Here is a 22,282-nt window from a genome sequence, read left to right as displayed (position 1 = left end):
TAGATGATAATTAAAGACGCCACAATCTCAATATTCACAGAGGAAGAGAAATTCACATTGACATCACAGTGAGGTGTGAGGCTGCAGTACCAGGTTTGACAGTGAGGGGGCCCTGATTTGATCGCGGTTGAAGTGCGACATCAGACTTGACCGAAAGGACACACACACGGGTGTAGGATAAGTGAAGGTCTTCATAAGTATGCAGGACCAGTGTGCGCGCATCAGACACTGGAGGTTCAGCTGAGGAGACATGAGTTGAGAAACTGTCCTCACATGACACACACACGTGACTATCAGAGACACACACGTGTGTGTTTGAACATCAGAGACAGTGTGAGATAATTGGATCCCAAAAGGATTATATAGTACATCAGCTGTGTGTTTGTGTGTGTGTGCACATTAATATGCTAATGTGAGAGGAGAGGGAGGGGCTTCATTTACATATCAGTATGTATGTGTGATTATCCAGATGCACACAGCATCCATTCATCCCATGGATGTATTATTGGATGTAGCTCCACCCCCTCTGCCTTGAAGACAATCTTTTCAGTTTCAGTCTCAGACTCAGACTCGTCCAGTGTGTTCAGGTTCAGGATGTATCACTCCTCTGAAAAACAAACTCAGATTATTTTTAGCTACTGTTATTATAAGAAACAAACTGTGTGTGTGTATGTGTGTGTGTTGTCCTCAGATCACAGTGAACGTCTGTCCTTCAGCTGCTGTTTGTTCCTGCAGATCAGACCTGAAATTACAGTCTGAGCCAGAGACGACGATTCTGGGTGCCTAGCAACAGCCAGCTGCTCTCTCTCTCTCTCTCTCTCTCTCTCTCTCTCTCTCTCTCACACACACACACACACACACACACACACACACACACAGAGTCATTGGTTAATTTGATCAATTGTGAAACCATTAATTTTGTTAATTAAACTGTGATCAGTCATGTCCAATTAAGCTTTATGCTAATTGTGAGTTTGATTGACAGCTGGACCAGGTGTGTCTGAGCTCCCAGAATGCACTGCAGCACTGCATGTGTGTGTTATGACAGGGAGGAAACACCATGTAACGCTGGAGACGCTGAGGTCAAACCTTGTGATGAAAAGATGACATCTTCATTTTAACTTTTCTGCCACTTTGTAAACAACATCACAGCACACAGGAGTAGTTAATCCACTGCTGCCTCCATCACTAAGTTCAAATGTCTTATTTTGTCACTTCGGCATTTGAAATCCTTTGTTCAGATTAACATCAGTGACACAAAGCGACCACACGAGGCAGCAGTAGACCAGCAGCTCCTGTGTACTAGCCAGAAAATCACTGATTTTCTCTATGGACTTTGTTGTGGGAAGGACCTGTTAGTTACCGTGTTACTGGTCCATGTCTTCATCTCATCCACTTTTGTTTCTGTCTCATCTCTGTGTCTTTTCTTTGTCTCAATCTGTCTTTTTTTGTCCTGCAGTGACAGAAAACTTGTCACATGAAACTTTAATGTTGCTGACAAGCAAACACACAGACACACAGGACATCAGACACAGGAGACAGTAAAGGTCCTGGTCACTGACCTTTGAACTCTGACCTTCATCACATGTGTTGTGTGAGTGCTTTGTTTGTTTACAGCGTTGTCATGGTAACAGAGTCAGGTCAGACATTTAAAATCCTGTTTTTGTTATTGATGAATGAAATTATTTCACTTTGTCACAGAAAAGCATTAACTTGTGAAATTACCTATCATGCATATGTGGTGTTGACCATTATATCATCATATGCCTTTACTCTGGCTGTTTCTCAATATCCATACTTGTCCATAATTCTCCGTACTTGTGTACTCCTGTACTTCTCAAGTACGTACTAGTATGCAAGTACATACTTGCATGCTTGGGATTTGAAAAAGGGCCTCTGTCTCTCTCTCCAGGAGCCATCTTGGACTCAGTTCAGCTTCACTGTCAAGTTCAGTCACAACACAAGACAGGACTTCCTGTTTGCACTATCAAAATAAAGGTCAGTCAGATTTGACGTTATATATACTAGTGCAGTGCCCGTGCAAAATCTGTTTTTGTGTGTGTTTTTAGTAATTGTTGGTTTGGTGTGTTTGAGTGCTCATTGTTACTATGACACAGCAAAAGATCAGTGACATTTTTATTTGTGTATGGAAGAAAGAAAATACTGATACTGATATAATGGCATTGAATAAATGTGGAAAATTGAACTACATGGTTGCATAACGGTTGGTTGTCACTGGGATGCAGAGCTACACTTCAGTAGGGTGACAGCTTCCTCTGAACCTGCTGGTTCAGGTGCTGTAATGATGTAACGCTGTGACTGTGCCTAGTCTCACTCATAGTGCTGCTGTGTGGCTAAAAGTAGAGTGGGAAAAGCCAATGTGTGCATTTCATGTGTGCAAACAACTTGGCACTGCACTTACTTGTGCCCGTAGCAAGACACATGTCAAGTTTGACAGATGTTCCTGGAATTTATATATACGTATATATACATATATATATATATATATACATGTATATGTATACATCTGTCAGTGATGTTAACGTGCCCCTGTCCCTTTAAAGTACTGTATTGAAATATGTTTTTATATCTGACTGTGATTATCTGTGATGTGCTTTTCTACTAGTTTATTTATTTGTTTTTCTGTGTAAAATAAAAGATGAAGTGATTTCAGTGAGAAACCGTGACATCTAGTGGTGAACTACGGTGGACTTCACAGACCAGAGAGGACATGAAACTCTGGTTTATTTGTTCAGTTGCTTTGGATTAAATTATGAAGAGAAGATAAGATTTCCAGTGTTTCAGCAGCAAGACAATAAAGATAAGGATTATAAATAATAAACATTGCATTACCAAAAAGAAATACAATATATAAAGATATTAACACTGAATATTGCTTCTTCTCAGAAACTTGATAAATTCTGCTGAGTCACTGAAAGGTTTTGTGATGATAATATTAAGTCAAAGCATTGGCGACACTTGAATGATGTGTTTTTATTACACTGACATTTAACCTCCAGTGTAAAAGTCACAGACATGTTTATTTTAGCGACATCAGGGTTTTATTTTGAAAGTCAGTGCGGGGCATTTCAGGGCAGCTTTACACTTCCTCCTGTCTGCGTGTCCCCATCAGCCCCGAGCTGAGAGGGAGCGGGAGGACAAGAGAGAGAGAGAGAGAGAGAGAGAGAGAGAGAGAGAGAGAGAGAGAGAGAGAGAGAGAGAGAGAGAGAGAGAGAGAGAGAGAGAGAGAGAGAGAGAGAGAGAGAGAGAGAGAGAGAGAGAGAGAGAGAGAGAGAGAGAGACACACACACAGAGACAGAGACAGAGAGACAGAGACAGATAGACAGAGACAGAGACACACACTGCTTTGTGTGTGTGTCTGTGTGTGAGAGAGAGAGAGAGAGGGAGTGTGTGTGTGCAGACTCTGCGGCTCACACACACACAGGACTGAGCTGTGTCCGCCCCGCATGGCTGCGGGTCCGCGGGGAAGTTAGAGCTGTGCGGGTTCTGCTGCTGCTGGAGGACTGGATTATTACACACACACACACACACGCGGTGTGGAGTACCGGGCCTGTAGATGTTGGATCAGGATCAGAAACCAGCGGGACCATGTTTGCGTCGTGGCCGAGCGGAGCGTTACTGCTGCTGGGGATTCTGTCTGCAGGTACCCCCCCCCCCCCCCGTGTGTGTGTGTGTGTGTGTGTGTGTGTCTGTGTGTGTGTCTGTGTGTGTGTGTGTGTTGGACATGGACATGCTCGTGTCCTCGCTCTGCATCTAAACCTCGACTTCACTGTGAATTAAATGTCTTCAGGTGTGTTTGGCTGCAGCCGCGCGCGTGCGCTTGTGTACATGCACGTGTGCGTGTGTCTCTATTGTCTGCACAGACAGACACGCGGCTCTGCTGCTGATCGATAATCGATAATCAGCTCCAATCTCTCCTATATTTCCTCCCGCCCTGGCACGCGCTCATCCACCGTACGCGCACGCGCCTTTTTTTTTACTACAGAACAGACACGCGGGGATGAATGAAGCTGCCCGGTCACGTGACCTCGTAGTGGAGAAAGAGAGAGGAGGCGTGGTGCGCGTGCGCGCCGGGAAAGTACTAATATGCCCGTGCGTGGACGCGCTCGCATACGTCCAGAATCTTGATGTCGTCCAGGTGTGTGTGCTCGCGCGCGCATGCGTTAATGTTGAGGAAATGAAGGAGAAGTAGTGAGGAGGTAAATGTGTCCGAGGTCAAAGGTCACATTGACATCAAAAACGTTTTTATACAAAAATCCTTAAGGGTCAAAGGACATACTGACACACACACACACACGGGGTAGCTCAGTGGTAGAGAGAGTCTTTCAACTCGAAGGTTGTGGGTTCGATTCCCTAGTTGCTAGTCTACTCGTTGCTCCTGATGGCTGTGCTGGCTGGGTGTGAGTGGGTATGAAAGATGAGTGATAGAAAATGTGCTGCACATAGATGCACTGCATGAAAGTGTGAGTGAATGGGTGTGAATGGCAAAACTGTTGTGTACAGCAGCTTTGAGTGGTCATCAAAACTAGAAAAGAGCTCTATAAATACAAACCGTTTACACACACACACACACACACTGACACCCACACACCTTTTCATTCATATATAACAGTGAAGCTCCTGTGGATCAATAAGTTTGAAGATCACTTCTGATCATTCCTGTGTGGATGAACCCTTCATATGTCTCTATGTTGCTATGGTGACTAGACCATGTTGCCATGCCTGTTTTCCTCCTTTTGATGTAGAACGTGTTTAAAGTGGACCGGAAGTTCCAATTAACGCTGTTTTTAAGTGTGTATCTGCGTCATTACCTTGTTTAAGAAGCCCTGAAGGTTCAAAACAAACAGTTCAGCCACTGCTGAGAACGCTGTGTTTTATTGTAATCTGGGGCTCAGCGAGATCTCTGGAAAAACCCGGTCCGGTTATGTAAACAGCGGTTCTCCTGAACAGCAGATCGTCCTGCTCCGGGCACTAGTCCGGGCACATCCGGTTGCGTACATTGAACCGCAGAAGAAGAATAACGTCTGTTGTGGAGGTGTTTCACGAGCGACAGTGTCTTCTGACTCTGGGTCAGACTTCCGGGTCAAAGTCATAAAAGGAACTGCGGTGGGGAGTCGTGAAGAAGCTATTTTTAAACACTGTTAAAACAATGTTTTGATAATGAGTAGCAGTGCATCCACCGTTCCAGAGGGGGGAGCTGCGCTTGTGAGAGCGGGTGTACTTCCGGGTACTGGCCAATCAAAAGACTCTGGCCGTTTCTCAATATCCATACTTGTGCGTACTTGCGAAAACGTCAACGTCATCAGCCTCAGTCCAAGTTCTGTTCCATTTCTCAAGAACACGAGCAGCGAGTACGGTTCTTATACCCGGAAGTGTTCTCGCTCCGCCCATTTTACCAAGTGTGCATCGGGTGGTGACTTGAGCGTACTTGGGAAAGCCATATATCCCAGAATGCATTTCGGCGGAACACAGCAGGATAAAATACTAATTTAAACCTGAAATAAATATTTTTCTGTGTCTCGGAACGCAGTTTTGAAATCATTTGAGGCTAAATTAGTAATTTAGAATCCAAACATGTGGTTTGTGTATTAAGATATGACGTATTTATAGTTTGACAGCGGCACTGTTGGAGGTGAGCAGCTCTGCCTCTGCAGACGCTCGGTGCGCACAGTGCCCGGCACAGAGCAGCGTTACCTCGGCCTGTCCTGATGAAATGATCCGCTGGTTCAGACGGCTCCGTCATTACATACTTGGTGTGATTCATAGATTTGTTGTTGACATTGTTTTGTTTTGTTTTTAATGTAAACGTTTTGACCTGACAGTGTGAACTTTTGTATAATATTAATGTTTAATTTATTGTAACTTTGAATTTTAGATTTATATTAAAGTCGCACTGTTATTGTATATGTATTTACATATAATGGACACTATTGTATAGTGTATAAAATATTTAAAATGTGAAAATAACAACAATATATGTATTTATTAAAAGTATTTTATATGATTATTCATCAACACTGTAGGTGGCGGTAATGAGGCTTAAGTGCTTCACGCCACCCGCCATTCAAACAGTAGAACAAGGAAGTACACTGCTGTTCCAATTGAAGAATCGTGCTTGTGTACTCCCGTACTTGGCAAGTATGTACTTCAGTCGTACTTCTCAAGTATGTACTTTCCAAGTAAGCAAGTACATACTGGCATACTTGGGTATTGAGAAACGGCCTCTGTTTTCTGGGTGAGAGAGTTGAGTCTCAAATCTCGCGGCTAGGAAACGGCGTCAGAAAAGGGGATTTCTATCGGCTCATTTACAGCAACTAGGAGGTTTTTGACCATAAAAACAAGTTAATGTATGTAAGTAGACCTCCATAACTAACATATATGTGCAACAGGACCACTCTATGTGAGCTTTAAGTCCCACCCACATTCACCATGAATCTTCTTCTTCTTCCTGTTTGTTGTTGTTCTTCCCGTTTGTTGTTCTTCAGTCTCAAAGGAGAAACTTTCTATCCTGTTTCCTGCTGAAGGTCAAAACAATGACCATCATCATCATCATCATCATCATCATCACACGCTTGTTGTTACCATGGAGACAAAGTTCCTTAAACTAAACCTTAATGTTGTATTAATGATCAGATTAGATTGATGTGAATAATCTGGATTAGTTTAGAGTTCAGGAGAATCTTTTTATGTAAACATCGTCTTCTTCTTCTTGTGTTTGTGGTACGGTTGAAAAAAATTCCCATAATTTCCACTGGAAAAAATTCCAGGTTGGAATATTTTCGAGAATTTCTAAACTTAAGTTCTCAATCCCATGGAAAGACTGGAGTTTTACCAGGATGTTCCCACCCCTTTGGTACACAGAGCACATGCTCAACTCCACAGCGCCACATACAGGCCTGACACATGTACAGCATGTACTACAGCATTTGTTGATGTGGATGAAGAAGATTTCCTGAAGTAATTCTGAGTTTTTAAAAACATTTTTGTCTCAGTGTGGATGAGACGTTAGATGAGGAGTCCTCAGGTGTTGCGTTTCAGGTCAACATGTACCTGCATCGGGAAGGGGGCGTGACTCCAGCAGGCTCAGAAAAAGGGAAGGGCAGTTTGTACTTCAAACCTCCGCCTGTAATCTGTCAAATCTGGAGCAGTTTAATGCTGATTATTAAGATGTACTGTTTGTGAGGAATCCCATGTCAGGGTTGTGAAGTTTCTCTAACTTAAGAGGGGTCATTACCACTGAAGGAACTCTGCAATTCTGACTTCCTACTTTAACACAAACACAAACAACTGCAGAGAATCCACTCTCTCTCTCTCTCTCTCTCTCTCTCTCTCTCTCTCTCTCTCTCTCTCTCTCTCTCTCTCTCTCTCTCTCTCTCTCTCATCTCTCACTCTCTTCACACACACACACACACAATGTAACTGCGATCTACTTTCTTTTACTGACCAACTGAGGCCCCGCCCCCACCCGACCCTTCTCTGTCTTATGGACTAGAGGAATGACCCTCTCTCTCTGTGGGGGATGGGGGAGAGAGAGAGTGTGTGTGTGTGTGTGTGTGTCCAGAGAACATTTGCCCCCACCAGACAGGACACACACACACACAACACTGGAGATGTGGGTCATGGTGTGTGTGTGTGTGTGTGTGTGTGTTAGGTATCAGCTGTTAAAATGTGAACAGTCTCATGTTGCTGCTGTAGTTGGTGATTTTTCAGAGCAGACAAACATCACTCAGTCTGTTTACAGCCACAGTTTTTAGCAGACTAATCACATGATCCAACTAAGACTAGCTGAACTTTAGTTGGTCTTTGACTAAAATCTGACTTTTAACCTGAATGTAACACAGTGGGCATCATGTGTGTCCACATGTCTGGTGGGGGGCGTACCTATGTTCCCCGGGTCCTATGTTCCCTGATCGGGGAATTTTTTTAGGGAGTAGATACAAACCTGATCGAAATTTGAAGACCAATTGAAAAATTGCAAGAATTTGCATTTTGCACTGTTGGATCTTAAGAAGGTCTCGGTAATGAGTAGCAGCGCCATTCGTGTTAATTACCTCAAAAATTAGTTTCGGCATGCTTGATGCTAGTGTTTACAGGAGGCTAGTGGGAATGTTGCTCCCAATGGTGAATATGGCTTCATGGAGGGCATCCACTGTCTGGAACTGGTGTCCATTTTTGTCAGCTTCCCTTTCCATCCAGCCTCAAATGTTCTCAATGTGATTTAGATCAGGGGAACACGCAGGATGGTCCAAAAGAGTGATGTTATTTCTCTGGAAGAAGTCCTTTGTCAGGCAGGTATTGGGAACTGCAGCGTTGTCCTGTTGAAAAACCCAGTCATTAGCACACAGACGATGGCCATCAGTCATGAGTGATGCCCCCTGCAACATCTCCACATAGATAGCTGCAGTTTGACGCCTCTGCACAACCTGAAGCTCCAATGTTCCATTGAAGGAAAAAAAAAAACCCAGATCATGATGGCGCCCCCTCCACTGTGCCGTGTAGAAAACTTCTCAGGTGGGATCTCCTTGTCATGCCAGTAGCGTTGGAAGCCATCAGGACCGTCAAGGTTAATTTTTTTCTCGTTGGAGAATAAAACTTTCTTCCACCTTTCAATGTCCCATGTTTGGTGAATCTTGTGCAAACTCCAAACGGGCAATTTTGTGCCGTTGAAGGAGACGAGGCCTTTGAAGATGTTTTTTTGTTCTCGAAACCCTTCTCTTGCAGATGCCGTCTAATGGTTATGGGGCTGCAGTTGGCACCAGTGACGAGCTTAATTTGGGCCAAAGATCTTGCCGTGTCTTGGTGGACAACCAATTGGATCCTCTGGCTCAGGGCCGGTGAAATTTTTGTTGGGTGTACCACTTGACTTTTTTCTTCCATAGGCCTCAGGATCTTTTAAGAAGTTTAAAATGACCGTCTTACTGTGTCCAACCAGCAGCTATGGCACGCTGCGAGAGGCCTTGCTGATGCAGCTCATCAATCCGACTGCGTTCAAAGAGAGAAAACTTTATTGCCTTTGCCATCAGGAGGTCATGACAGTGTGGATACTTGACAGGAAATGGCAAATCCATATTTTTACGGCAGGAACATAGAACTCGAGGAAAATAGGGATGATTCCGTCTGGTGTTAGCCTGGTGTTGGTCTGTGTTAGCCTCTGTGCAGGTGTTTGTGTCGACCTACAGAAGTAAAAGGTTTGGAGTGTGGAGTTGTGTCTCAGAGGTCAGAGGTCAACTCATTGTCTGCAGTCTTCTCACAGAGAAACAGACGTGTTTGTGTGTGTGTTACTTTATCATGCAAAATGACCACATTCAAATCATGAAGAGGCTTTGTGAGTTCCAGACATGAGGTCAGGGGTCATACACACACTTGGCCTGCCAGATGCCTATGTGCATGTGCTACTGAGATCACAGGGCAACATATGATATGCAAAGCCATGGGAACGTTTCACACACACACACACACACACACACACACACACACACACACACACACACACACACACACACACACACACACACACACACACACACACACACACACACACACACACACACACACACACACAGGCGTTCGTGTGTGTGTGTCCAGCTGTCACTGTTTAATACCCATGATATGAGAAGTGACATCTGTGTCTGAGGTGAAAGGTCATGAGAACATTCTGCATCTGCAAGTTTGAAAATATAAATCCATTTATTTTCAACAGAATAAGAGAGAAAGGACTGTTTGGTTCTCACGTCTATACAACAACACTACATGCTGCTGTTTAAAGGGATGATTCAGGTTTTTTTTTTCAAGGTTGTATGTACAGTAGGTACTGATACAGTGAGCAATGGCTGCACCGTGAGCACCCCCTGCGGCTGATAATCAGCCAGAGACGATCAGTTTAATTCCAAGATATCGACGTCACATGTTCACGTGACAAGACTTTTCCAACAGGAAACTGAAGTTTGTAAACAACTCACTCTCCCACACCAAAGTCCATAGAGAAAATCAGTGATTTTAGCTCACAGGGACACAGGAGCTGCTGGTCTACTGCTGCCTTGTGTGGTCACTTAGTGATGGAGGCAGCAGTGGATCAACAAGTCCTGTGTGCTGTGATGTTAGAATCACTGATTTTCTCTATGGACTTTGGTTTGGGAGAGTGAAATCAGTACAATGATGTATTGATGTGAGGATATTTAGCTCCACCCATGAACAGAAGGCTAATTTGCATACGCTCAAGTGTGTGTTGATAGTCACATGATCGTGCACACACACATACACACACATAGACACACGCACACTATTGTTAGTGACAGACGTGTCTGACCTCTCCATCTTCATTGTGTCTATAAGGCTCTCTTGTCGCCCTCACAGCCTGCCATGGGGCCGTTGCCATGGAAACGCCTGCCGCCTCATAGGGCGGCCGTTGTGACACAACCACAGGAACGAGTTTCATGCTGAAGTTTTATATAAACATAAACTCAGCTGTGCCTTTAATGATTCAACAGTGTGTGTGTTTGTGTGTGTGTGTGTGTGTGAGACTCACTGCTCAAGTTTTTAATTGAAAAAGTTGAACTAAATGTAAACACACACACACACTCAGCCATTAGCTCACAGGTCTCCATGGCGACCAAGGTCGACCTCCAGAATACTGATGAGTCCTGACTGCAGACAGTAGTGTGTGTGTGTGTGTGTACTTCCTGATGGTCAGGTTAAAGACAGTATTACTGTGATGATGTTGATGATATCATCATCGTCAAATGGAGGCGTTGTCATGACAATCTGGTCCTGTCTTTATCCACAGCGTAGTTTGTTTGTGGCTAATTAACTCCTTTACTCTGAACTGGTGAGTTAGCTCACAAGTTAGCTGCGTGTGTGTCTGTGGTCAGTCCCCCACAGTTTCTGCAGCATAAACTCTTTTATCTTTCATTCATTCACTAAAGTCAGAACATTCTTAGATACATTTGTAAACAGTGTTTCATTTAATTAAAAACCATCACAGGAGGATTTTTACTGATTAAAATTAAACATTTAATTAGATTTAATTGAATGTGATTCAGTTGATTCCATTTAAATATTGACACACTTTGAAGAATTAATGATAATAAACACTGTAGTATTTGTGTGTGTGTGGTTGCCTGGCAACAGTAAAAACACAGATTGGCTGTAACATCTGTCACAGTGAACTCTGCCAAAGAAAAACCCCCCAGCGCTGAGTCTTTCACTGTGCTTTTAATCTGAAATTCAGATTTCATGTCTTTTATTTTAAAGGTTTGTTTCTGTCATATTTTTTCAATCACAGTGAGGTTGCGACCTTTCGCTTTGAAACAAACTTCAGAATAAAATGATCTGTCCTGACTTAGGCCAGGGGCTTGTATTGTGAAATCCACTCTGTGCGTGTTATGATAATCATACTTGTATGACCTCAGGGGTCAAAGTTCACATCTGGTGGCCATAAATATCCATGTGTGTTGTATTTCTCTCTCTCTCTGTTGCTTGCTCACCCCTGCTTCTCCCTCTAAATAACAGCAGGAGGTGAAGAATATGATGTCACAGCACCCCCTTTGGCAGCACACGTTAACGCTGTGTGTGTTCGTGTACAGGTCTGTGTGGCGGGGACACTAACACCATGGAGTGTCTTTACTATAACGTGAACTTTGAGATGGAGAAGACGAATCGTAGCGGTTTGGAACGCTGTGAAGAAGACACGGACAAACGCTCGCACTGTTACGCCTCCTGGAGGAACAACTCAGGAACTGTAGAGCTGGTGAAGAAAGGCTGCTGGCTGGACGACTTCAACTGCTATGACCGGTAAACACACACACACACACACACACACACACTGGTATACACACACACATGCAGAGCCCTTTGACCATGCATCTCTGTCCCCGTCCCCTCAGGTCAGAGTGCGTGGCCACAGAGGAAAGTCCTCAGGTTTTCTTCTGCTGCTGTGAAGGAAACTTCTGTAACGACAAGTTCACTCACCTGCCGGACATCAGTGGACCATGTGAGTCTGTCTGTCCACACTGTCTCTGTCTGTCCATGTTCTTATACTGTAAACAAGTGTGTCTAAACAGAACTGTGTGTGTGCTGTAGTGATGAAGGCTCCGCCCCCCAGCCTGGGCGTGTTCCATGTGATGAGTTACTGTCTGCTGCCTGTCACCATGTTATCTGCTGCTCTGCTCACTGCTGTGTGGATGTACCGACACCGTAAACCACCGTATGGACATGTGGACATCACTGAGGTCAGAGACGCACGTACGCACGCACGCACGCACGCACTAACGCATGCACACACGCACAAGGATGGAAAACATGGAGTCTTGGCACCCCCATGTGGTAGGTTGATAGAACTAAATCTGGTTGTCTCATGACAAAGTTTAAGGCCCTTTCTCAATACCCAAGTATGCCAGTACGTACTTGCATACTTGGGAAGTACATACTTGAGAAGTACGACTGGAGTACATACTCGCCAATCACAGGAGTACACGAGTACGATCTCTTCAATTGGAACAGCAGTGTACTTCCTTGTTCTACTGTTTGAATGGCAAATGATGCCAAGCACTTAAGCCTCATTACCGCCACCTACAGTGTTGATGAATGAACATATAAAATACTTTTAAAGGTGCCATATGTAAGAATGTGGCCAAAAACGGTTACTACATTCAAATTCAAAATACTGAGGTCTTTTAGGTTTCGTTTTTTATAACTGGCAACCCGTGGTTTGCTCCGCAGCTGAGACTCTACTGACTGCAATGATTGGTAGACAGCGGTAGGTGGCGCCACATGCCACAACATGATTTCAAAACATAAACATGATTTGCAGTCTGCGAAATATTTTTTTTAATGCAAATATTTTGTCTGTACTGTTGTTGTTGGTGAGTTCAGTTTGTAATATGAACATTATTCCTGAGTCTCTGTGACAATATTAGGAGGATTTTATGGCCAGTTGATTTAGATTTATTACATAATGCACCTTTAATAAATGCATATATATGTTGTTATTTTCACAATTTAAATATTCAACTTAAAGTATTAATTAATTTTTACTAAAATAAACAGTACCATGTGGAAAATAGATAAATTAAAGCAGTGCAGAGTAATATATATATTAGACTTACATGTGTGTGTGTGTGTGTGTATACTATATACATATGTATTCAAATATAATGGACACTATATTATAGTGTCCATTATATTTGAATACATATACAATGACAGTGTGACTTTTATATAAATCTAAAATTCAAAGTTAAAATAAATTAAACATTAATATTATAAAAACGTTCACACTGTCGGGTACATTACATTAAAAACAAAACATGTCAACAACATATCTATGGATCACACCAAGTATGTAATTTCTCGCCTCAAATGATTTTGAAACTGTGTACCAGGACACAGAAATAATATTTACTTAAGGTTTATATTAGTATCTTATCCTGCTCTGTTCCGCTGAAATGCATTCTGGGTTATATGGCTTTCCCAAGTACGCTCAAGTCACCACCCGATGCATACTTGGTAAAATGGGCGGAGCGAGAACACTTCCGGAGATATGAACCGTACTCGCTGCTCGCGTTCTTGAGAATTGGAACAGAATTTGTACTGAGGCTGATGACGTTTTCACAAGTACGGACAAGTATGGATATTGAGAAACGGCCTAAGTCTCTGATATTTACATCACATGATCCCGTCTTTATCTCAGACTTTGTAAACCACTCATTCTCCCACACTAAAGTCCATGGTGAAAATCAGTGATTTTAGCTGGCTGGGACACAGGAGCTGCTGGCCCTCGGCTGCCTCGTGTGGTCACTTTGGTTCACTGAGGTCAATCTGAACAGAAGATTTCAAACACTGAAGTGACAAAATAAGACATTTGAACTTAGTGATGGAGGCAGTAGTGGATCAACTACTCCTGTGTGCTGTCTATGGACTTTGGTGTGGGAGAGTTAAACTGACATATATTTTATTACTGGTAAAACCTCATATCACTACACTTTTTTTTGTCACCTACATTTTTATTGACATTTTTTTCCAACATTTAAAACAAATACATGCAAACTGAACATATTGCCCGGGAAGTGCACGTTATCCATCCAGTCCTGTAAAATGGTGTATCTTTCAATTATTACTCCAGTCCAGTGTCAGCGTTTAGAGTCCTGTATTGGGTCCATTTCTCCCATTTCCTGTCCAGTTGTGCTCCCTGTAGCCTCAATATATGTGTAAATTTTTCCATCAAAAATATATCTTCCACAATTGTTATCCATTGATCTTTCGTTGGTGGCGTTTCATATCACTACACTTTAAAATGTTTTCCCTTCATTAATCACTCATATCATGTTCTTTGTCCTCTGTCTCATGTGTCTCTCAGGACCCTGGTCCTCCTTCTGCCTCTCCACTGCTGGGTCTCAAGCCGCTGCAGTTACTGGAGGTGAAGGCTAGGGGGCGCTTTGGCTGTGTGTGGAAGGGTCAGGTGATGAATGAACACGTGGCTGTGAAGATTTTCCCCATTCAGGTATTGACACTAACCAGCTAATCTACCAGGTTAACTTCTGTGTGTTAGTACTGCTCATCATCTCCCACCTCCTCCTCTCCCTCTGACAGAATAAGGAGTCGTGGCAGAACGAGCGAGACATCTTCGTCATTCCAGGAATGAGACATGAAAACATCCTGAAGTACGTTGGTGCAGAGAAGAGGGGGAGTCACCTGGAGGCGGAGCTATGGCTCATCACCGAGTACCATGAGAAGGTGAGGAGGAGGAGAGAGGAGAGTGTGAAATGTCTTTAAACACGTCATGATGTTTTCAGATGATTGTTCGGTTTTTACACACAGTGTGATCACTGAGCTGTGTGGGATCTTTGTAAATCACACGTTTAGATGATTAGGTTAAAGGTCAAAGGTTGTGTGTGCAGGGCTCTCTGTGTGACTTCCTGAAGGGAAACATCCTCAGCTGGTCTCAGCTGTGTCTCGTGGCAGAGTCTATGGCATGTGGTCTGTCCTATCTTCACGAGGATGTACCGAGACTCAAGCCCGCCATCGCTCACAGGTGAGGTCAGCACAGTACGCAGAGGTTAAAGGTCAGCATGGATCAGTCCTCATCCGTGTGTGTGTGTTTTTTTGTCAGGGACTTTAAGAGTAAGAATGTCATGTTGCGTTCGGACCTCACTGCTGTGATTGGAGACTTTGGACTCGCTGTCCTCTTTGAACCAGGAGAACCTCCAGGAGAGACACATGGACAGGTGAGTGTGTGTGTCTATGTGTGTGTGTGACCGTGTGTGTGTGTGTGTGTGAGATACACTGATGTGCGTGTGCGTGTGCGTGTGCGTGTAGGTAGGGACCTGGCGTTACATGGCTCCTGAGGTTCTTGAAGGAGCCATTAACTTCCAGAGAGACGCTTTCCTGAGGATCGACATGTACGCCATGGGTCTGGTTCTGTGGGAGCTGGTGTCTCGCTGCACGGCTGCAGACGGTAACGCACACACACACAGAAACACAGACGTCCACACAGAAACACACACACACTTGCGCACACACACACACAGACATACACACAGTCACCCATAGAAACACACACATACACATGCACACAGAAACACACTCATGCAAACACATACACTCTCTCACACACAGAAACACACACCGTTCTGTGTTAGCATGGCATCAACTTAGTATTTTGTTGTTAGCTAGTTCTGTTAGCATGAAACATGTATGGAATTAGATTTTTGTCAATATTTTCAAACAACACTTTTCACGAATCAAAAAAAAATTAAATATTAATATTAAATATTGATTTAATTATTATTAATATATATTATTATTATATATTAATTATTCAAAAATATATTCTTTCAATGTTTGAAAATACATTTGTTCTTTGCGCTCCCTCACTTGTTCTTTGCTCTGTGTTTTTTGGTCTGTAGACAGGCCTTAGGAACCTGTCTGCTGATTAAAAGTGTAAAATATACGAGTGACAGACACAGACTGAACTGATCAGTCAATATAGATATGGTTCATATGTTTAAAACACATAAACAGCAGGAGAAATCGTGGGTGTGAGTAGATATGTATTTAATAAAATGAGAATGTACTTTTAATCTCGTAAATCTGCGACGCCGAGTCAGTGATGACTTCCAGTCCATTGAACTGTCACTCAAAACTCAATAGCCAATCGGCAGACAGCTTCCTAAGGCCCGCCCACAGACAAAAAAACACAGCGCAAAGAACAGATCAGATAATTTTGAAGATTAAATCAATATATTTTTTTTGCTTCTGAAAAACGTTGACACAAATCTAATTCCATGAAGCTAACACAGTGTGTGTGTGTGTGTGTGTGTGTCAGGTCCAGTGGATCAGTACCTGCTGCCGTTTGAAGAAGACGTTGGTGTCCATCCGTCCCTCGAGGACCTTCAGGACGTCGTCGTCCATAAGAAGATGAGGCCGCTCTTCAAAGACGTGTGGCTCAAACACAGCGTGAGTCTCAGTGTCTCAGTGTCTCAGTGTCTCAGCTGTTGTCTGTTTCTCACTCTGGTCCCGTGTGCGCCCCCCTGCAGGGCCTGGCTCAGGTGTGTGAGACAGCAGAGGAATGCTGGGATCATGACGCCGAGGCTCGTCTGTCTGCCGGCTGCGTGGAGGAGAGGATCTCCCAGATCCGCCGCCTCACCACCACCACCACCACCATCGCCCTACCTACCTCCGACCACCGGGCCCCGCTGGTCTCCACGGTGACACCTGTTTCCATGGTAACCAACGTGGATCTGCCGCCCAAAGAGTCCAGTATATGAAGAAGAGAAAAAAAAAACATCGGGAAGACTGAAAATTAGTTTTTCTGTTTGGAGGACCGTTTTTATTTTTTTATTTTTCTAACGCAAGGATCAACTTCCTCTGAATGACACGCACACGCACACACACTCTCCTTTTCTCAGTGGAATTTAAAGCAGCTGCTATTTGATCTTTGGATTTTTTTCTCTTCATCCTTTTGGACAAATACCAGCACACTCACAGACACACACACACAAACACACGCACACACACACACACAGGTTCAGGTCCGACTCAGTGAATGCTCGTCTTTCTCCTCAGCGATGACTTCTTCCTTTTAATAATTTTTTTATTGTTCTTCTGTCACACCTGGATCTACCTTCCTTCCTTCCTTCCTGGCAACAGCAGCGTTACCTAGCAACCACAGACCAACCACACCCGCTCATTTGTTTCCCACGATGCTGCAGGAACACGATGACTGTTAACGCAGAAGTTTTTTTCCTTATGGTCAATGGCACTTCACTGCTCAAACCTTTGGATTCAACAGGAAGTGATGTCAGAGGGCGGGCTTTGGCTGGGTTTGAATGCTGGGATGTGATGGAGCCAGGAAGCAGGAAGTGTCTCACGTGCAGAAATTTGATTGGCTGACTCGGAAATAAAAAAACTCAGGTTAACCAGGTCAAAGGGAAGGAGCGGGGGCCATTGTCAGGTGGTAGGGGTTTATCTGAGTGTGCTCAAAGCCTATTGGCTCTTATGAATATGTGAATTGACTCAGTGTATGACCTCAGGAGGTCACACAGTGTGTGTGTTACGTCAAAATGATGTGACCTTTGACCTTCCCTCACGTCTACCAGTCAACTCAGAGCTGAGGAACACAAACAGGAAGTTATGTTGATGTGAGGGAATGAGTTACTGAAAGGTCATCACCTCTTCTTCTTTTGTTGTTTTTTTTCGGGACCAAACAGAAACACACACAATGTTTAAACTATTATTATTATTGTTGTTTTTTCTGTGTTGCCATAGTAACAGTGAATGTCTACAACGATGCTGCTGCTGATCAAGATGATGAATATTTTAGTGTATTTGATTGTTGTGTGTGTGTGTGTATGTGCTCTGTGTGTTTGTGTGTGTGTGTCAGCTGGCAGGAGTGTGTGATGTGTTGGCTGGTGTGTATGTGTGTCTGTATGAGTGTATGTGCGTGTGATGAATCGAGGGAACAGACGTTCAGACAGTCGTAGTAGAACACAGATCACCTCAGAACAGCAGAAATACCTCAGACTTTTCTACGTGTCATTACTTTGTTGCTAAGTTACAGATGTTTGTTTTTTGTTTACTTTATTGTTGTTTAGAGACGTGAATGTTTTTTTTATTCTGATGAAACTCGACAGGTTTTTTCACTCAAATCTCGACTTTATAAATAAAATGTTTTGGCTTTTTTTCACTGGCTGACCCAAACTGCCAATCATCAAACCACCTGGACTGAGCTCCGTCCACTTTCTCTCTCGTGTCCGTTCTGTCGTTTACTTACTGTTTCCTTCATTTCTCTCCTCGTCTCCTCTCTTCAGTGTTGTGCCTTTATTTCACTCGTCTGTGCTTCCTCTCTTCCTACTTTGCTTCCTTCTGTCCTTTCCTTCTCTGAATGTCACACCAGCGAATCAGAAAACGTTTAGAAAACCTGATTCAAACTCACGTTCCATTCAAACAACTGTCCACACTAATCTTGCAATAATTCACCTTTGAATCAGCTGTTCTAAATGGGTTTTTTTCTGGGCGTATCCAGGGGTAATGTGACATCACTGACCTCTGACCTTCTCAGAAAATGTCTGGACACAGACAAACTCATGAGCGGACTCAGCTCCAGGTGTTTCAGGTGTTTTTTCAGGAACATATTACCTCATTAAAGCGTTAGCAACGCAGTGATGTGATGCCACCACACGGGGGCGCTTTAGTTCAGGAGCGAGCAGAAAAACATAGGGTCACTTATCCATATTCATCATGTTGTCACAATGGTAGTTGGCTTCGTTAGCAAATCACAGTGAAACCAGATATTTGACCCTCGAACTTTGACGTTCAAATGCAGGAGACAACATTATCACTTCCTGTCTAACTCACCCTGTCATTACTACTGAAACTTTTAGCTGTTTCTGTTAGCAGCTACGATAAGCTGTTTCTCTTAGCTCCCACTGTTAGCTGCTAATGTTAGTGGCTACTATAAGCTGCTTTTGTTAGCTCCTACTGTTAGCTGCTAAAGTACATTGTTTCTGTTAGCTGCTGATGTACGTTGTTTCTGTTAGCTGCTACTGTAAGCTGCTTTAGTTAGCTCCTATTGTTAGCTGCTTGCTGTAGCTGCTAATGTAAGCTGTTTCTGTTAGCTGCTTGCTGTAGCTGCTAATGAGTTGGCTAATATCAGAATAATTCTTAGTAAGTGTTTTAACGTTGAAGTTTTTTTATACGTGAGAATTTTTCAAAATAATCTGAAGACAACCAACGTCTGATTAACAAGTTAGCGTCACTGAGCGGCTAACTAGCAGCGGGGTGTTTGTGATGCTTCCATTGTTTTGGCCAATCAAAGTGCCTGAGGAGAAACCATGAGTCAGCGATTCTCACTTTTCCCTCAATGTTTTTTTTTAAGTCTGACTTTGTGTACATGTAATAATACTGACACGTGTCATGTGACCCTATGGAGCCGCTTCCTGTTTGAACTGTCTGGGGTTTCCCATGCTGTTTTCCAGGGGTCAGTGTCACGTGTAAAGATGGTCGCCTCCTTGTGTGCTTCATGAGTTCACAAATAAATAAACAATAGTCATAATAATGTTTTGTTCACAGCATCAAAACAAATTCCTGGTTCATGTTTTTATATTTCATGTTTTATTTTATTTTCGTAATTGTTGCTGTTTCCTTCCTCACCCGTGTCCTCTCTTGTCCATAATTGTTGGTTTTTCAGTCACAGGCTCTTAGAAACTTTAAAACTCATGAACGACCTTAAGAGGTGGCCATCTTTAAACGCCTCCACCAGTGATGATGATGATGATGAAGATGATGTAAATCTTGTACCTCATGTTTCACTGTTGTAGCTAAACTGTAGAACAAAGAGAGAAACTTTTCAAATATGCTAAAAGAAGAAGAAACAAGTTTGAGCGTCTGCAAACTGAGAACTGTTTTTTTATTACTGTAAAAACAAAACAAACAAAAAAATTACCCTGGAGCGAAAAAGCTGTGTAAAAATAAATATAAATATATATGTACATACACAACAACATATGGCAGAGTATTAGAGGTAGGAAATAGAAAAAAAGAGGCAGAACATTTGAATGTTTTCATATCAATAACTCAGTTGATATGAGAATAAAGGTGAATAAAGTTTTCACCTCTTTTCTTTCTTTTTCCTGACACTAATGACCTCAGCAGGAAGTCAGCGAAAATCTACTCAATTAAAATAAATCCTGCGGTTTGTGTCCATCCTGTTGTGATGCTGTTCAAAGTAAAGTGGGTTTATTTTTTATTTTTTTCAGTTTTATTTTGACACAAGATGATTATTGTAACATAGATGTTTGGTTTGAAATGAAAGGAACTGTTTTTAACTGTGGTGGTTTGTAGAAAACAAACAAACAAACAATCGTGTGTGAGGTCTCTCTCTCTCTCTGTGTCCTCAGTGCCAGGATCGTTATCATATAAATGAATGTAGTTCTCGTCCTCAGCACAATGACACCTCACACACACACACGCACGCACGCACGCGCGCACACACACACACACACACACACACACACACACACACACACACACACACACACACACACACACACACACAAATAAGAATCACTGTAGAAAGCAAAGGGTTAATTCAATTTTATCTTTTTTGTACATGAAATAAACATTAAATACTGATAAAACTTTTACTGTGTGTTTTTACTTACTGTGTGTGTGTATCTCATCCATGAGACTGAAGGCATCGTCCAGCAACAGCTGACCGTCCTCCGTCAGAGTGTCCACAGAGACATACGCTGCACTCAGGCTCTGAGAGACAGACTGACACAAGCACAACCTTTGTGTGTGTGTGTGTGTGTGTGTGTGTGTGTGTGTGAACTTCCTCTCCCTCTCGTTGGACTTCGCGACTCTGCTGTTTCCAGTCACTAGTTTGACCCGCACAGGTGGACAACATGGCGGCTCCTGTCCTGACACTCAAGCACACGTTGGTGGGCATTTGTCCGGTTGCTTTCAAGTCGCTCTCGCGGAGGAGTCTCCCGGTGACAGGTCCTGCCGTCGGCCGCCGGATGTCGGTTACAGGTGCGGAGAAAAAGCTAGCAGGCTAATGTTAGCAGCTAGCTGTGAACGTTTATTCCAAGTGTGTGAAGGCAACTGAAGGCATATGACCATTTCCTGTCCATTCTACAGACTTACAAAATAACAGCCTGGCTAATCTCACATTGCTCTAGCATAATTCAATAATATGTCCACTTTATTGTCCCCCTATTAACATATGATGATGAACTGTGCTGTGAGTGAAAACATGGCTGCCTGTGGAGACAAGAACAGCACTCACTCTCCCACACCAAAGTCCATAGACAAAATCACTGATTTTTAAAGTCACAGCACACAGTTGTTGATCAACTGCTTCCTCCAAAATGTCAAATGTCTTATTTTGTTACTTCAGTGTTTGAAATCCTTTGCCCTTTGAACTCAGTGACACAAAGTGACCACACAAGGCAGCAGTAGACCAGCAGCTCCTGTGTCCCCACGAGCTAAAATCACTGATTTTCTCGATGGACTTTGGCATGGGAGAGTGGTTTGCAAAGTTTGTCTGACAGTGAGATAAAGACGTTCCCATGTCTGGATAGGGGGTGTTCACAGCTTGATCTGCTAAGATCACACACAAAAAACTGAAATTTTCCTTTAAACAGTATTCAGTGTGCACATAAAGTTTACCGCTGATGGCGCCCCCTGGTTCACAAAAACGTTTAATCAGAAAGTGATCTGAATATTTTATTGTAAAAATCTGACAGTGAATTTAATCCCAACAGGAGGAAGTCTTCGACCACTGGAGGGCATCAGAGTGCTAGATCTGACCAGGTGAGCCTCCTGTGTTATAGCTCTCTACTCTGCTGCCCCCTGCTGGACAACAGGTGACCACAACACTGTTCATATGTTCACAGAGTTCTGGCCGGTCCATTTGCCACCATGATCCTCGCTGACCTGGGAGCTGAGGTGATAAAAGTGGAGCGACCAGGTGAGACTGAGACACACGCACGTGTGCGCGCACACACACACACACACACACACACACACACACACACACACACACACACACACACACACACTTACATACTGTGTGTGTGTGACAGGACCAGGTGATGACACCAGAGTGTGGGGTCCTCCGTTCATCGGCTCAGAGAGCGTTTATTTCCTCAGCATCAACAGGAACAAGAAAGTATGAACTCAATAATTCGGGGTGAATTCCAATTCCTTGCTTAACCCTCAATCTTAACCAATCTCAAAAATGCGTGCTCCCTCTAGTGCAAGT

At 43.3% G+C, this 22,282-nt stretch overlaps 2 protein-coding genes across 3 annotated transcripts in view; both read left to right on the top strand.

The window, feature by feature from the left end:
- The first annotated feature begins 3,547 nt into the window (after positions 1 to 3,547).
- Positions 3,548 to 16,914, top strand: LOC310937436 (activin receptor type-2B-like). The gene is made up of 11 exons (XM_083901710.1): positions 3,548 to 3,664; positions 11,604 to 11,811; positions 11,904 to 12,010; positions 12,100 to 12,248; positions 14,375 to 14,518; positions 14,608 to 14,751; positions 14,916 to 15,049; positions 15,128 to 15,242; positions 15,334 to 15,472; positions 16,343 to 16,473; positions 16,554 to 16,914. Exons 1-11 carry the CDS (start codon positions 3,610 to 3,612, stop codon positions 16,782 to 16,784), a joined length of 1,557 nt encoding a protein of 518 aa, XP_083757836.1. The 5' UTR covers positions 3,548 to 3,609; the 3' UTR covers positions 16,785 to 16,914.
- Positions 16,915 to 20,853: 3,939 nt separating this feature from the next.
- The window catches only part of sugct (succinyl-CoA:glutarate-CoA transferase), a 39,948-nt gene continuing 38,519 nt past the window's right edge, over positions 20,854 to 22,282 (top strand). For both annotated transcript variants that reach the window (XM_083902068.1, XM_083902067.1), the window contains exons 1-4: positions 20,854 to 21,048; positions 21,783 to 21,831; positions 21,915 to 21,988; positions 22,104 to 22,189. In XM_083902068.1, the coding sequence (XP_083758194.1) occupies positions 20,922 to 21,048; positions 21,783 to 21,831; positions 21,915 to 21,988; positions 22,104 to 22,189 (336 nt within the window). In that variant the 5' untranslated portion in view covers positions 20,854 to 20,921. The remainder of the gene's footprint in view (positions 21,049 to 21,782; positions 21,832 to 21,914; positions 21,989 to 22,103; positions 22,190 to 22,282) is intronic.

The sequence above is a fragment of the Microchirus variegatus genome, assembly GCF_963457635.1.
Source record: "Microchirus variegatus genome assembly, chromosome: 15".
Taxonomy (NCBI): Eukaryota; Metazoa; Chordata; class Actinopteri; order Pleuronectiformes; family Soleidae; genus Microchirus; species Microchirus variegatus.
The sequence above is the reverse complement of the archived record's forward strand: the minus strand, read 5'-3'. Positions and strand labels throughout refer to the sequence as shown.